The sequence below is a fragment of the Acanthamoeba castellanii genome (genome assembly GCF_000313135.1).
Source record: "Acanthamoeba castellanii str. Neff unplaced genomic scaffold scf7180000084624, whole genome shotgun sequence".
NCBI lineage: Eukaryota > Discosea > Longamoebia > Acanthamoebidae > Acanthamoeba > Acanthamoeba castellanii.
The window spans coordinates 20,980-36,032 of NW_004457269.1; the positions used below are offsets into that span (position 1 = coordinate 20,980).

Below are 15,053 nucleotides of genomic sequence, written 5' to 3' on the forward strand. Positions count from 1 at the left end.
TGTGTGTCGCGTGTCGCGTGGTGCGTGCGACGATGCTGACACGACTGTGGGGGGGGGACAAAGGTCGTATGGGGTGGCGTTCTTCAGCGTGGGAACGTTCTTGCTGGTGGTCAACGCCCTCCTGGCGGCCTCCATCCCCATATTCGTGTTCCATCTGGGCACCGCCCATAAGGGCACCGGCGCTCTTCTCTACGACTACTGTACGCACCCAACCCCATTTCTCCCGCTTGCGTGTGTGTCGTGTGTCGTGTCGTGTGTGTCGTGCGGTGGTTGTAACGCTCGCATGACCTTCTTCTTCTTGCAGCGGTGGACACGGAGAGGAGCTACACCGTGTCCGTACTGGGCAACGTAGTCTCCGTTCAAGGCACCTCTAGGTGCTTGCTCCCGTGTGTCGTGTGTGTCGTGTGTGTCGTGTGTGTCGTGTGTGTCGTGTGTGTCGTGTGTGTCGTGTGTGTCGTGCTAATGGTAGTCTTCCGAGCAGCAGTAGTAGCAGTAGCGCCAGCGTGTCGTCTTTATCATCATTGCCGTCGTCGTCGTCGCTACCATCGACGCTAGACAAGCGAAACAGAAACAGGGCCGCGCCCTCCGGCGAAAGTCTCACCCCGGTGAAGGGCGCTTCGTCTTCTTCTTCTTCGACCTCCCACGCCGAGCGGGACGCGCTGCGCCCGCCGCCCACTGGCAAGCCCAACGACCAGATCACGTGCCGCATGCTCTCGGGCGACGGCAGCGACAACCTCATCTTCCAGGCCGAGTTCTCCTGGAGCCTCGCCGACCCTCGCGGTACGCTCCGCCCCATATTTTCTACATTTTTTTTTTCCTATTTCCCTCCTTCATAGTCATTGAATATGTTTTTGCTAAATTTCAATGACAGGCGGGTATTTGAGCGTGAACTATATTGTGGAGATTCTGCACATCATCGAGTACGAGGAGACGGACGGGCTCGCGGGCTACCAGCGCGGCGAGGAGCTGTTCATCTTCGGCAACAGCACCGGCAAGGAGGCCGTGTGGGACTCCTGGAATGTCTTGAGTACGTGTCGTTGGTCGTGTCGTGTCGTGTGTTCCATGGAATGAGTGATGCTGATGATTGGCGTGGAACCACACACACACACACACAACACACAGACCGCACGCAGAACGACACGAAGATCCAGAACTGGCACGCGTACACGACGGACAGCATCTTCTTTGTCCACGGCAGCGTGAGCGAGCGCAAGGTCATCGACCAGCGATTCGGCCACAACCTCACCTCCAATTCCATCCGCGTCGACCTCATCATCACCGACTTCCCGTTCACCAGGTACCTCACCGGTGGGCGGTGGTGCGTGCGGTGGTGCATGTGCGGTCCACATCTTAACTTGGCGGCGGCGGCGGCGGCGTCGTCGTTTCTATACAGACCGAACACGACGCTGGCGCTGGTGATGCGCGTGCGCAGCAAGGACCCGATGGTGCTGGTCACCGCGCCGGTGCCCACGTCCGAATCCGGGGTCCACATCACCCAGATCGGCGGCGACGGCAACGACGGCAAAGACGGCAACGACGGCGGCAATACCAAGGGCGACCCTGACATCGACGTCGGCGACGATGACGTTATGGACGCGTTCAACGACACCGACATCGACGACGACGACTTTGGCGACGCGTTCAACGACACGGAGAGCGACCTTGGGGGCCGCGCGGCCGAGAGGTTTGGCGGCGGCGAGCCGCGCCTGATGCCGTCGCCGCCGCCCTGGGTCCACCAGCGCGTGGTGATCGACAAGGTGGGCAACGGCACCATCACCGGCAACGTCCAGGGCGTGTTCGATTGGCCCCTGCTCGGTACTCGGCCTCTTCCCCTCTCCACCCGCTTTGCTCTCTTGTCACCAAACTGACACGACACGACACGACACGACACGACACGACACGATACGATACGACACGACACGACCAACGACACGACAGTAACGCACGGGCCAAACATCACCGACAATCTGCTGGTGACGGGCGGGGAGCAGTCGCTGGTGCTCGCCGAGCGTCTGCTGGGGGACGAGCTGGACTTCAACGAACCCGGCGGCGGCGGGGTGGCGCCCAAGGAGCTCTCGCGCGTCTTCTCCTTCTCCTTCTACGAGGCCCCTCAGTCGTCCGTCTATCGCTGGTCCTTCAACCTCGGCGTCGACAACATCACCTGATGACCACCACCGTCACCGTCACCATCATCATCTTCGTTTCTCACGTAGTTCGCTCCAACTCGTCGTTTTTGTAATAGTCGTCGTCGTGTACATAAAGCCTCATCACACCAAGAAACAAAACGCAAACAACTCAGAGCTGCTTCGTTTTTCTCTTTCCTTCATTCTCTTTTTGGTGAAGTGGACAATGGAGGGGGAGAGGAGGAGTTACTGAGCGGCGGTCTTCTTCTTCTTCTGGGGCGCGGCCTTGCGGGCCGGCTTCTTGGCCGGGGAGGCGGCGCCGTTGGCCGCGGCGGCCTTCTTGCCGGGCTCCGCGAAGGACACCCTCCTTGGCGTCGCCTTCTGCACGTGGGCCACACACAACACGTGACGCACACGACACACAAGTTGGTGAGATGAACTGCGGGGTGGAGAGAAAGAGAAAAGGTGAAGAGAGGGGTGATGCACCTTGAGGGGCTTCTTCTCCTGCTCCTGCTCGTCCTTCTCCCTCTTGAGCTCGTCCACGAGCTGATCAATCTGATACGGCCAAGAACCCCATCAGACCATTACTCTTATGGAGCGCGCACGACACACACCGCACACGACACACGACACACACACACACACACACACAGGGGGGAGAGAGAGTACCTTCTGCTTCTTGTCCTGCTTCTTCTGTCGCTTTTCCTTCTCCTTGGCGTTGAAGGCGGCCTTCTTCTCCTTCTCCTTGTTCAGCTTTTGGTTGATCTGCGACTCCTCCTTGGAGCTGAGCTCGTCGATCAAGCCCATGGCCTTGTCCAAGCTCACCGCCCGCGCCTTCACACGCACATACACGCCAAGTCGCTAGCACGTTAGACCATGTCATGTGCGTGTGTCGTGTCGTGTCGTTGGTCGTGTGTCGTGTCGTGTGGTGCGCGTACGTCAATCTGCTTCTCGGAGCTCTCGCTGGGACCCTTCTTTTGCTTCTTGGCGGGCTGCTTCTTCGTCTTCTGGGCCGCCGCAGGAGCGGCGGCGGCGGCGGCGGGAGGAGTGGCCTTCGTGACCTTCGTCGTGGCCGCCGCCTCGGCGCCACCGTTCTGCTGCGTCTCCGCGCCGCTTCGCTTTCGCTTGCGCGACTTGTCCGCCGCCACGTCCATGCCGTCCGTCTTCTGCTTGAAGGCCTCGGGAACGGAGAGAAGAGACAGAGAAGCGACAAACTGGCCGTTTTCGATTTTGGCGTCCACAGAGGAGGTATCGACAGTGATTCCCTCCGGGTATGTGAATCTGCGAATTGAAAATTTGTTTCATTAATTAATTGTAGAGATTAATCATGAATTCAACACTGATCTGTTGGAATTAAATCGGAATTGGTGAGCAGTGGTGGAGAGTGACGGGATTGCGAGTTGCGTACTCAAGATGGAACGGCTTTCTGGTGAATTTGGTGGTGTCGAGCAAAAATCTCTTCGCATCGGCATCGAATTGCACGATTTTGTCAGGCACCCGGTGGAGAGGGACGGACACGACCATCACATTGCGCCGCATGTGAAGAAACACAGTGAAAGGCGGCACGATGCCTCCCTGGGGCGGCGTCTTCACCAATGGCACCACCAGCTCCTTAATGTCCTTCTTCGACTTTCCCTTCATCAGGAGCTTCCTCGTGTTGTGCTTCGCCACCTTCTGCGTGCTCATTTTCTACTTTCTATGTAATCTCTTGAGCCAATCTCGGATGTATATGTAAAATGAACAAAATCGCGATTCAATTCGATCTCAAAAAACAGTTTGCCGGCGTTGTAGGTTCCGCCATATTTCCCGAATCGATGGCCGGATTTTACCCGGCGTCTATACACCGAAAACTTGTTTTTTTTTCTCTTCGTGTTGTGCTTTCGTTGCTGGGCGTCGCTGACTTGCCCGGGTTCTCTCGTTCCATCCATCCATCCAAACAGCACACCGCCTCAACATAAAGAAACCTTTGACCTCATCTGTTGGAAAGGTGTAGCTGTGCTTTTGAAGAGCCAGTCTAGAAATCGCGGAGATGATGAGACACACCGTCGCCGTGTTTCTGTGCGCTCTTGCGCTGCTGTTTGTGACCCTCACCGGCGCGCAGAATCAACGCCCCACGCCCCTCGCCGCCAACCAGTGCGAACTCAACAACCGTACGCCTGCCCTTTTGTTATTATTGTTTTTCTTTATTATTCTAAATTTTATAATTTTATTTTTGGACTCGCTGGGGGGGGCGCAGGGTGTAGCGTCCACTGCTTCTTCCACGGCACCTGCAAGGATGATGGGTCGTGCGCGTGCAAGCAGGGCTGGAAGGGCGTGAACTGCACCGAGCCCACCTGCGACTCCTGCGGCAAGCACGGCCACTGCACTCCCCATGGTACTCTCTCCTTGCCACCACCAACCCCCTTTCATCTTTCATCTTTCTCTTCTCTTTGTTTTTTCAAGCCCTTGCCATCTTTTGGCCTCTACACGCTTTTCGACCACTGCTTGGCTGGCGTCTACGGCGTCTGTTGTTGACTTTGATGATGGTTGCTGATCTGCCCACTACCACCACTACGTAGGCTGCAAGTGCTCGGTGGGCTACACGGGCGACGACTGCAGCCGGCTGGTGGGCGTGCTCCCCTTCACCCACCCGTACTGCAGCCTCGAGGGCGAGTGCGTGTGCGACGCCCACGGCAACCACTGCGATAGCGACTCCCGTACGCTTGACACCTTCTTCTCGATGACCAGTCTTGAAGAAGAAGCCACGACCTGAGACTTTACTTACACGCTCGCCTTCGATCGCACCACCGTGTGCACAGGCATCGGACCTGATCTGGTTCCGGTCATGGACACCATTCGCCCCTACGTCGAGTACAAGAACTTCGAGGCCTGCAGCTGTGCGGTTGATGAGGGATGCGCGCAGGCTCGCCCCTCCAAGCTCCTGCGATTCTCCATGGAGACCCTCAACAAGGGGTACGAGTAACCAAACCCGCCGCCGCCGGGTGACACTCGCTCGCGCTCGCGCTCACTCTTTCCGCCGCATAGTAATGCCGATCTGTTCATTGGTGACCCGGGTGACTACATGGAGAGCTACCTCTGGCACCAGTGCCACCAGTGCGTCCGCCACCTCCCATCAATCGCTATCGCAAGCGCAAGGTCCCACTCATATGCGATCATTCATCTGTCCATCCACACAGGCACCCGCACTTCACCCACTGGGTGAACTTCGCGCTGATCCCGCAGTTCGAGTCGGCGCACAACAACACCCGCTTGGGTTTCAAGAGCGGATCCACCATTATCGACTCGCGCCGCCGAGACCAGTCCTCGGCGAGCCTCGTGAGGCGTAAGTTCACCGACAAGCAGCAGGGCATCCAAATCGGCTGGACCGACTGGTGCGTGTCTTTTGTCTGTCTGTCGCGCATCGCGTCGTGTGTTGTGCGTCGTATCGTGTTGTCTGTGGTGTTCTAACGCAACGTACATGGGCTCGATATTGGTAGGTATCCGTACTGGCTCGACTGCCAATGGATCGACGTCACCGGCCTCGAGCTCGGTCCCTACATTTTGGAAGTTGTGGTCAACCCCAACCACAAAGTGTACGCTCTCAACACGAACATTTTTTTTTCATATTCACATGCGACTGTGTTGACCTTCGAGCGACTGTCGCGGCTGTGGCTGTGGCTGTTGCTGTTGTTTGGTATGATCGGCGGGTGGTGATGCACAGGCACGAGATCAACTACGAGAACAACCGCGGACAGATGCTGATCGATTGCCGCCCGTCGTGCGTGCACGGCAAGTGCGACTTCGGCCACTCGTGCGTGTGCGAGCCCGGATGGACGGGCCGCGCCTGCGACCTTGCTGCGGCAGGTAATTAATCATCCCTTTGATCCATCCACAAACACGTTCCTAGTACAGTTATTATAAATATTTTTTGTTATTGTTTTGTTATCTCATAATCACCGTCCCTGTACTCGCTCCACTTTAAGTATTATTATTATTCATATTATTGCGAGTTGTGGTCGTCTACCACAATAAATCATGGACTTGAGATCTTGTCTGCGCGCGCGTGTTTGCGGCTGCGCGTGTGTCGGTGTGTGCGTGTGCGGTTGTGTTCTCTCGACTCAAGAGACACCACATTATCGCTCTACGTGTACGGCATCATTCATCCCCCATTTACTCTGTGCAAGTGAGCAAGTGGAGGGAGCAACGCATCAACCATCGGTCTCTCTTGTTCCCAAATCCTTGCGACCGACCATGGTATGCGTTGCCACCTCCACCCCGCCTCCTCTTCTCTGGGCAACGATGACTTGCGCTGACCCGCAACACTCTCTCTTTCTCTTTCTCTCTCTCTCTTAATTTAATAGAGCGTGCGATTGGCGAGGGAGACGAAGACGAAGGCGACGAGCACGACGCTGTGCTCGACCCGATCGATGCTGATGAGCAGCTGGAGCAGGGGCACGACCTGCGCAGGCGGTACGTGGTCGCGGCTGAGCCCGAGCCCGAAGCCGAAGCCGACGTTGTCCACGACAAGTCAGATGAAGGCCAAGAAGAAACGGAGCAGGAGGAGAGGGTCTGTACGCCGCAGTGCGAGGGGCTGCACTGCGGACCAGATGGGTGCGGTGGCGCCTGTGGCTACTGCGACGACTTCCAGCACTGCTCGCCCGACGTACGTCGCGCCCATGCGCTCCATGCAACACACAATACTCACGTGTGTGTGTGTGTGCAGGGTTTCTGTGAATGCACGCCGCAGTGCCTGCCGGACCGACGATGCGGATCCGATTCCTGCAAGTACGTGGCTGGCTGACGGTGAATGGCTTCTTGTTCGGGTTGGTTGACCTGGCCATCGTGTGCGGCTACGCAGTGGACTATGCGGTGAGTGCCTGGAGGACGAGATCTGCGAGTCTGAGCATAGCCAGTGCGTCATTTGCGAGGAGACCTGCGCGTCGGGCATGTGCGGCTACCTGTGCGACGGCCAAACCATCTGTCCCTGCCCGTACATCTCCTTCACCCTTTTCTTTATTCTTATTTGTTTGTATCTTTTTTATAATAGTTTAATTGTTTATTTTACGTATTTATTTACGTATTTACGTATTATTTTGTTCATTAATTGATTGCGGCGGTGGCTGTACGGGTAGGGACGGATGGTTGTGCGACGAGAGCCGGACCTGCGTGTGCGTCCCGCAGTGCGAGGGGAAGGAGTGCGGAGCGAGCGACGGCTGCGGCGGTACCTGTCACGTGGCGGGCTGCGGCAACAGCACCTGCGTCCCCAACTGCCACAACCGCGCGTGCGGTGATGACGGATGCGGCGGTTCCTGTGGTCAATGCGCAGAGCACTTTGTCTGCCTCGAGACGGGTACGTACACTACAGCTCTCAACCCCCTTCCTGAACATTGCCATTCACACACACAACTCATCCCGCACGACACGCACGACACGCACGTACACTACACATATACACGCTGCGCAGGCCAATGTGATTGCATTCCTGATTGTGACGGAAAGCAATGCGGACCGGACGGCTGTGGCGGCTCGTGCGGCGACTGCTCCGACACTTCCGAGGGTAGATCCCTGTGGTTCCTCCCTGAGACCGCTTCGTCAGTCGACTGACGCCGCCCACGCGCGCCCGACACATACACACAGGCCACTGTTTCAACGGTCAATGCTACTGCGATGATTCCTGTGCCGACATCGAGTGCGGCTACAACCAGTGCGGACGCGTACGTGTGGCCTTTTCACTTATCACCACCACGCACCACGCACCACGCACCACGCACCACGCACCACGCACCACGCACCACGCACCACGCACCACGCACCACGCACCACGCACCACGCACCACGCACCACGCACCACGCACCACGCACCACGCACCACGCACCACGCACCACGCACCACGCACCACGCACCACGCACCACGCACCACGCACCACGCACCACGCACCACGCACCACGCACCACGCACCACGCACCACGCACCACCACAGCCGTTGCTCACCAACCGGTCGGTCGTCGCAGTCGTGCCCGAGCATCGACTTTGACTGCAGCGAGGCGAGGAAGAGCCACGGCGGTCACAACTTTGTGTGCCTTCTGAGCAAGTGCGCGTGCGAGTCGACTTGCGACGGCCTCGGCTTCGTCGCGTGCGGCCCCGACCACTGCGGCGGTGTGTGCGGCGATTGCCCCTCGGGTAAGTGACTCCTTCGGTTCGGCCTCTTGTCCGTTTGCTTGCTCACCCGCAGGTGGTGCAATGGATCTTGGTCAGACATGCGCTGCTTCAATGACTGGCGATGCGTCGAGAAGCGCGACGCGGGCGTGGCTCTGCGCGGCTACGAGGTCGAGATGCACTACCTCACCACCGCGTTTGTCCCGCCCCACAAACCCGTACGCGCACCCACCAATCGCCCACGACACACACACGACACACACGACACATACGACACACACACACACACACACACACACAACGTGTCTCATATCTGACGTGATGGGCTTGCGCAGTCTCGGTCTGCGCGAGCGTCAGACGACGCACAGGAGCTCGAGCGCGCGTACGCACTCTCTTTGCTTAGTGGTCTTCTATTATACATGTATCCTTACATTCTTGGTGACAGGCGGTGGCTGCGTCACGTGACGGGCCTGCTGGGCGTGCCGACCGGAAGCGTGGTCGTGCACAACTGGACGCAGACGCGGGTGGAGGCGGACCACCAAGGCAACACCGACGCGGTGGTGGTCGCCTTCTCGCTGATGAGTCTCCGCATCGGCCACCCCTTGGCCAACGCCAGCGCGTCGACCAACGCCACCGTGCTCGCCCTGCTCGCCACCGCGCCCAGCGTGTTCGCCGAGCGACTCATCAACACGACCAGCGACGCCGCCTCCCGGCTGCAGCACTGGGACAACCGCGGCTTCTTCTCCGTCGCCATCGGCCCGGGCTCGCCCGGCGGCGGTGGCGGCAGCGGCGCCGACCCGAACGACGAGAGGTGGGAGCGATTCGCGACCGTGGTGGTGCTCGGGCTGGTGAGCGGGGTGGTGGCGGTGGGCCTGGTGGCCGTGGCCATCATCGCCGTCGTCCGGTGGCGTCGCCGACGGAGCCAGCAGACCGGCCTCTCCTGGGTCCTCACCGAAGAGGAGGAAGGTCTCTAACCACTCTCTTGCTCCCAAGCAAAAAAACAGTTCTATTCGTTTCGTTTCGTTTCGTTTCGTGTGCAGTTTTGTTTTGTTTTTTATCTTTTGCTGTGGCGAGATGGAAGTGGAGGTGGTGCAGGTGGACGCATTCGCGGCGGAGCCGTTCAAGGGCAATCCGGCGGCTGTGTGCTTCCTCCCCACTTCGTCGGGAGAGCACCAGCGCGGCTGGCCTTCCGACCAGTGGCTGCAGCACCTGGCGGCCGAGATGAATCTCTCCGAGACTGCCTTCCTCCTGCCCTCAAGTGCCGCCACTCCCTCATTTTTATTATTATTTATTTTGATTATCTCTATTTTAGGATTAAATATTTGTATTTTTCCCTCTTTTTTGGTTTCGCTGGGCAGGCGAGGGGGAGGCGCACTACGAGCTGCGATGGCTGACACCGACGGTGGAGGTGGAGCTGTGCGGGCACGCCACGCTCGCGGCTGCCCACGCCCTGTTCGAGTCGAAGCGCGTCGCGCCGCACCTCCCGATTGTCTTTCACACGCGCAAGGCCGGTCTTCTCACTGTGCACAAGCATCAAGGTACGCACTACCACACACACGCACGACACACGCGCGCACCACCGCACACGCGCACGCACCACCGCACACGCGCACACGTTGCTGACTGTGTGCTGCCGCAGAGTGGCTGCAGATGGACTTCCCGGCCGAGCCGCCGGTGGCTGTTCCGCCCGCGGAGGTGCCAGCCGGCCTTCTCCCCTCGCTGGGACTCACCGAGGATCAGGTTCGAACCGTCGGTGCATTCCGTCATAGCTCTGTTCTGAGTTCTTCTGAGTTTGGGGCTGTGTGTGTGTGTGTGCGTGGTCGGTGTGTGTGTGTCCTGTAGGTGGTGGCGGTTGGACGCAACAGGTGGGACCTCTTCGTCGAGGTGCGCGCGGCGGCCCAGGTGGTCAGCCTGTCGCCCGATCTCGCGCGCCTGGCCGCCGTGACCTCGCGATGCGCCGTCGTCACCGCCCGCGCTGAGGGTCCGTCTCCCGACTCCGACTCTGGCGTCGACTTCGTCTCGCGGGTCTTTGCGCCCGCGGCCGGGGTCAACGAGGACCCGGTCACCGGCTCCGCGCACTGTGGGCTCGCGCCCTACTGGCGCCAACGGCTGCAGAAGAGCAGCCTCCGCGCCTTCCAGGCCTCCAAGCGCGGTACCCCCCCCCCACACGCGCCTGTGTCGTGTGCATTAAATAATAAATAAATAAAGATAAGATAAAGATTAAGATAAAATACACTCACACTCGCGACAGGCGGGCAGCTGCGGCTCGAGGTCACCGACGAGGGGCGAGTGCTGATCAGCGGACAGGCGGTGACCGTCTTCCACGCCCACCTGCGCCGCCCGCCCAATTATGATGACGCCAGCCAGTGACGTTGGGACACATTTGCTTGACTTCGCTCCAAAACAATAAAGTGAGTCTCACTCTCATTTTCTACCGAGAGCACCGGCAACAGGTTTGTTGCCTTGGCGTGAACTACCCAAGCCAACGGACCACAGCATGACTGCTGGGTTCATTGTCGCTTCAAGAAAATCAGAACCTTTGGGTTTTCTGTGGAGTTCAATGACCTGGAAGATGACATTGGCATGAATGGGCGCTGACTGATCCAGGAGTGGGACTGATTGGAGAGGGAGCAAGGCAGCAGTGTGGTTTCCATACTGTATAGCCTTGGCTCCATGTGCAATGAGTGTTATTTCAGCAGGTGTGCAGGTTGGCTGGCTCATGCTGCAAATCAGAAGGACCCACTGATGTTGTCAGAGCCTTGGGGATCCTCATCTGAATCAGCATGCACAGCAACCCACAGCCCAGGAGCAAAGTTGAAGCATACTCTTCTTGCTGATGAGATACTTGTTGCCTGCCAGGATCTGTTTGTGCTGTTCAGCTGAGATGAGCTTGAGGATGTGAAGCAGAATTGAATAGGAAATCACTTGATTGTGAAGATAGAGAGGAGTGATGGTAATGGATTTGGCATACAAATTATTGAGGTAGGTGGGAGTCTTGGTCCAACTGTCAACACTGAGGAACTTCTTCAAAATGTGTAGTTGTGCAGATTTTCTTGTAGGGTCTTCTGTTCAGCCTCATTGAGCTTCTGAGTGGATAAGTGGTAGAGTGAGAATGTGTTTAGACTTGGGTGCTGCACTGAAATGTGATTTTTTTCATTGCATATGTGTACACAATGACATATACCATTAAGCTGATGAGCTTCTTCCAGTTGATGGATTGTTCACCTCATGTAGTGGTCCAGAACCTGTCAGTGTGCAGGGCATTGCAGTGCTGGAAGAAGTCCTCCCACTCATCCTTATTAATGGCAGCCTTGTCATGCAACAACATGAATGTCATCTTGTTGTTCTGGATATGGAAATGGTATTAGTTAGTGCAGGGACACCCAAAATACCATTGAAGAAGCAAAATGTACATTGACAATGTTGCAACACCACTTCCCAGGGAAAAGCCACCTTGCTGTCTGAACACAATGATGAAGGACACAGTGGTATGGCCAAGGACACAGCAACGGGCACAGTGATGAAGGGGATGGTGACAAAGGACATGGCAAGATGCTGAGCTTGAACTCATCCTTCTCATGTGATTGGGAAGTTCACATTTGGATTGAGCAAGAATGTTGAGCATATGAGCACTGGTGCTGCAGGTCTTGCAGTGCTTGGTGGCTGTTTTCTTCTCTGTGTTCTCACATTCAAATTCATTTACCATCTCCTCCCTCTCTTCTGCTGTCCTCATGTCACTTCCAGTGTTGAGTTGATGGTCAGGCATGCTTGCCATTTTACTCATTCTCCTGAGTTGTGCAAGCTTGCTCTGCATGGTGCTCTGTGCTTTTATTGGTGGTTCAATAAAATTAGATGAAATGGTGTACTCTGAGAGCAGGTGCAACCAAATGACAAGTGCCAAAAGTGTGCAGGCCAGGTGGATGTGCAAGGGTGACAATAATATTGGGGTGATAGTGAAGCATATAGGCTGAAAGTGTGAGGATGGAAGGCTTATTTGTACCTGTGGTCACCTTGCACATACTCCCTCCACTTGCTCCTCCTGCCTTTTTGGTGCATAACATTTTTGTTTGTTTCCAAATTTAATATGTAGTTATTGTGCCAAACCTGCAGTATGGACTGTCCACCACTATGTAGGGTATGTTGCTGTATTTGTATGTTGAGCACATCTTGCAGTGTGTTGAGAGAGAGTCATATGACAAGCCCAGGCGCCTTGCTATGCTGGGTCTTGTTCAAGGGGGATGAGCAGTGAACTTGTCACCTTGCACAATAACTAAAGCAGTCTTCCCTCTGTTGTGCTGGTGATATGGAACAAGGAATTTGAGATTCTTGTCATTCTTCCTTTCTGAAGACCCAGCAGACACCATTAGCAAAACCTGTACTAAGCCAGACAAAAACCCCTTAAACAGGGGGGGATGTAGCACTATCTGGAGTGTCAAACAGTCATTTTCCTGGCGAAAAACCAAACCCAATTCTCGCACCACACAAATTCCATGGGCGGTTTCTCCCATGACACCTCTCATCACAGGCCTCACGTAGTATGTTTCACAAAACCCCAATCATCCTTCTCTTGCACATATATATATACCCGCTGTCCACCCGTTTTTACACACCCTTCTTCTCCTGCTCGTCACAGACAGAGAACGCAATGCATCGTGTTTTGGCCGCCATCTCCTTCCTGTTGCTGCTATCCTCGGCGTATAGTGTTGCGGCTCCAGGAAGAGGCAACAGCGCATGCGCCCAATTCTGCGCGACCATGTCCGACAAAATCGACGACCGAGCGGGCCAGTGCACAAGGGCGGCTGCCCACCACCAGGCAGCCTCTCTTTGCTCCGTGTGCGGTCCGGCTGCTCCATCTGGTCACCCCGACCCTTGCAAGGTTGGCACGGCTGGCGCGATGTGTTGCCCTTCGAGTGCGCCAGTCTGTTGCGGTAACTCCCAGTGCTGCCCATTCGGATGTGACGGCGGGTCATGCGCATGTGTCCCCAACAATCAACCCTGCACGATCGATAACTTTGTAAACTGCTGTAGCCAGTGTTGCTTATTTCCAACCGGAGACCAGAATAATGGGGTGTGCTGCGATATCTAAAAAATATATTTATCTATATGCCGAGGGTAGTCGGGACCCAGGGCGCTCGCAGTAGAGACATTTGCGCAAGGAAGTAAGTGCACAAAGTCATGGCAGCCACCGCCAAGCAGGACCAAACCAGTACTTGCCCACAACCTTGGGCGTGAGATGGGCAAGTATCCCTTAACTTTATCACTCTCCCCTTTCGAGGTTCTTTCCCCGCACTCAGCGGGCTGTTCAGCCAAGGCAACAAGCCTGTAGGCCCATAACGGCAGCAAGCCTTTCGGGTGGTGGGCTGCGTTCTCGGGGTAAGAACGAACTTTCGTCCCGCGGACCACAGAAGAACCGGGTTGGTCGGGCGAGGGTAGCCACGACGGACTTAGTGTTGCGTGACACCCAGGCGTAACAGAGCCACAACTAATTTCAGTGTTGAGCTAGCTTGAGTTACACCCAATCACGCTTGCGCTTAATCAACTCATGATCGTTGGACCTTGGCGCGACCTACCATAACAGCACCATAGTTTGTATCCCCGATTTAACCGGGTGGGCTCTCATAGTGGCTCTCAGAGCGCACCGTCTCCTCCCGACACGGTGGTTGGTTGGACACTGAACTACAATTCTGGTTGGCTGCGGTCTCGCATAAAACCGAACGGCGCCGAGCTTCAAAGAACACAGTTCTACCAACACCCACAACTACACCTGTACCCATACCTGTACCCATAGACCACCCATCATCACGATGAAGTCCTTCGCACTTCTGGCCCTGGCCATCGCTATCGCCCTCTTCGCTGGGTTCGCCCAGGCGCAGGACATCCCGATCCCGTACGACCCCGTCAACCCGCCGGCGCCGGTCAAGTTCAACCGCGACCGGTTCCAGATTTGGAACGTCAACACGTCGGCCTTCTGCTTCTTCGACTGCCCCGACGTGCCCCTGTACCCCGCGGCGTGCCCCTTGACCTGCCGCCAGTCCAACCGGACGAGCGTGCAGCAGTTCATCGTGTCGTCGGCCTACAACAAGATCGTCCAGAAGGGCTGCTGGATGGAGGCCCCCGTGAGCGAGGTGGGCTTCCTTGGCGGCCTCGTCGGCGGCTCGCGCTGGTGCTGGCCCAAGAACGCCACGGGCGCCGGCGGCGTCGGCCAGGACGGCGACGTGCACTGCAAGGGCGCCGTGGGCAACGTGCCGCTGCTGCCCTACGACTGGATCCGGTTCCACAAGATCGCCGGCGTGCAGGCCAACTTCTTTTACCCGTACGACACCATCCGCATCTCGTCGACCAAGAGCGGGAGCTACTGCTCGGCGCACCCGACCGAGTCGCGGTTCGACTGCGAGAACAAGCCCAACGCGTGGCAGGGCGATCGCTTCCAGCTCATCTTCGTCGCCTCCAACCTTAACGAGGGCTGCCCCGGCTTCGACTAAGTAGCTTGTACAACAATCCACCACACCCTGTGATTCTACAAAAAACCAAACAAAAATGTAGATAAAACGCAACGTTGCCTCCTGTACCTGCTTGCTGCTTTTGGTTGATGATTTGGCTGTTGGGTAGTTGCCCTATGCTGGTGGTTGCGCCACGGGGTCTAAGTTTTGGCTCGGTCAAGGGCACACATGTCTTATGTGTGGCCTGGTCGATTTATTGTTACCAGGTCACCTAGCAGTCGGCCAGCGACGCCGCGGCGGAGAACGCTGATGCAAGCACAACAGCGACAAATTGATCTACTTCGCCCCAGCCG

The 15,053-nt window shown here is 56.8% G+C and overlaps 6 protein-coding genes across 6 annotated transcripts in view; 4 read left to right on the top strand and 2 right to left on the bottom strand.

Annotated features, from left to right (window-relative positions):
* Positions 1-2,165, top strand: part of ACA1_361990 (uncharacterized protein) — a gene marked incomplete at both ends in the record, with an annotated part of 2,299 nt that extends 134 nt beyond the window's left edge. Inside the window, 7 exons of the mRNA XM_004333712.1 lie at positions 64-200; positions 305-374; positions 482-780; positions 872-1,027; positions 1,123-1,297; positions 1,394-1,815; positions 1,939-2,165. Coding sequence (XP_004333760.1) covers positions 64-200; positions 305-374; positions 482-780; positions 872-1,027; positions 1,123-1,297; positions 1,394-1,815; positions 1,939-2,165 — 1,486 coding nt within the window. The remainder of the gene's footprint in view (positions 1-63; positions 201-304; positions 375-481; positions 781-871; positions 1,028-1,122; positions 1,298-1,393; positions 1,816-1,938) is intronic.
* A 204-nt stretch (positions 2,166-2,369) lies between these two features.
* Positions 2,370-3,809, bottom strand: ACA1_362100 (uncharacterized protein; the record flags this gene model as incomplete). The annotated part of the gene is made up of 5 exons (XM_004333713.1): positions 2,370-2,504; positions 2,610-2,678; positions 2,793-2,957; positions 3,062-3,404; positions 3,532-3,809. The coding sequence occupies 5 exons, from the start codon at positions 3,807-3,809 to the stop codon at positions 2,370-2,372; spliced, it is 990 nt and encodes a 329-aa protein (XP_004333761.1).
* A 343-nt stretch (positions 3,810-4,152) lies between these two features.
* ACA1_362110 (EGFlike domain containing protein) lies at positions 4,153-9,234 on the top strand (the record flags this gene model as incomplete). Its single annotated transcript, XM_004333714.1, has 17 exons — positions 4,153-4,273; positions 4,360-4,497; positions 4,682-4,819; positions 4,922-5,075; positions 5,148-5,216; positions 5,300-5,494; positions 5,600-5,695; positions 5,824-5,966; positions 6,464-6,765; positions 6,826-6,887; positions 6,961-7,092; positions 7,235-7,452; positions 7,740-7,816; positions 8,116-8,237; positions 8,337-8,478; positions 8,596-8,642; positions 8,706-9,234. 17 exons carry the CDS (start codon positions 4,153-4,155, stop codon positions 9,232-9,234), a joined length of 2,685 nt encoding a protein of 894 aa, XP_004333762.1.
* Positions 9,235-9,334: 100 nt separating this feature from the next.
* On the top strand, positions 9,335-10,630 carry ACA1_362120 (PhzF family phenazine biosynthesis protein; the record flags this gene model as incomplete). The annotated part of the gene is made up of 5 exons (XM_004333715.1): positions 9,335-9,518; positions 9,619-9,798; positions 9,900-10,000; positions 10,103-10,412; positions 10,512-10,630. 5 exons carry the CDS (start codon positions 9,335-9,337, stop codon positions 10,628-10,630), a joined length of 894 nt encoding a protein of 297 aa, XP_004333763.1.
* Positions 10,631-11,038: 408 nt separating this feature from the next.
* Positions 11,039-11,597, bottom strand: ACA1_362130 (uncharacterized protein; the record flags this gene model as incomplete). Its single annotated transcript, XM_004333716.1, has 2 exons — positions 11,039-11,264; positions 11,506-11,597. 2 exons carry the CDS (start codon positions 11,595-11,597, stop codon positions 11,039-11,041), a joined length of 318 nt encoding a protein of 105 aa, XP_004333764.1.
* Positions 11,598-14,064: 2,467 nt separating this feature from the next.
* Positions 14,065-14,742, top strand: ACA1_362140 (uncharacterized protein; the record flags this gene model as incomplete). Its single annotated transcript, XM_004333717.1, has 1 exon — positions 14,065-14,742. The coding sequence occupies one exon, from the start codon at positions 14,065-14,067 to the stop codon at positions 14,740-14,742; it is 678 nt and encodes a 225-aa protein (XP_004333765.1).
* Positions 14,743-15,053: the final 311 nt, after the last annotated feature.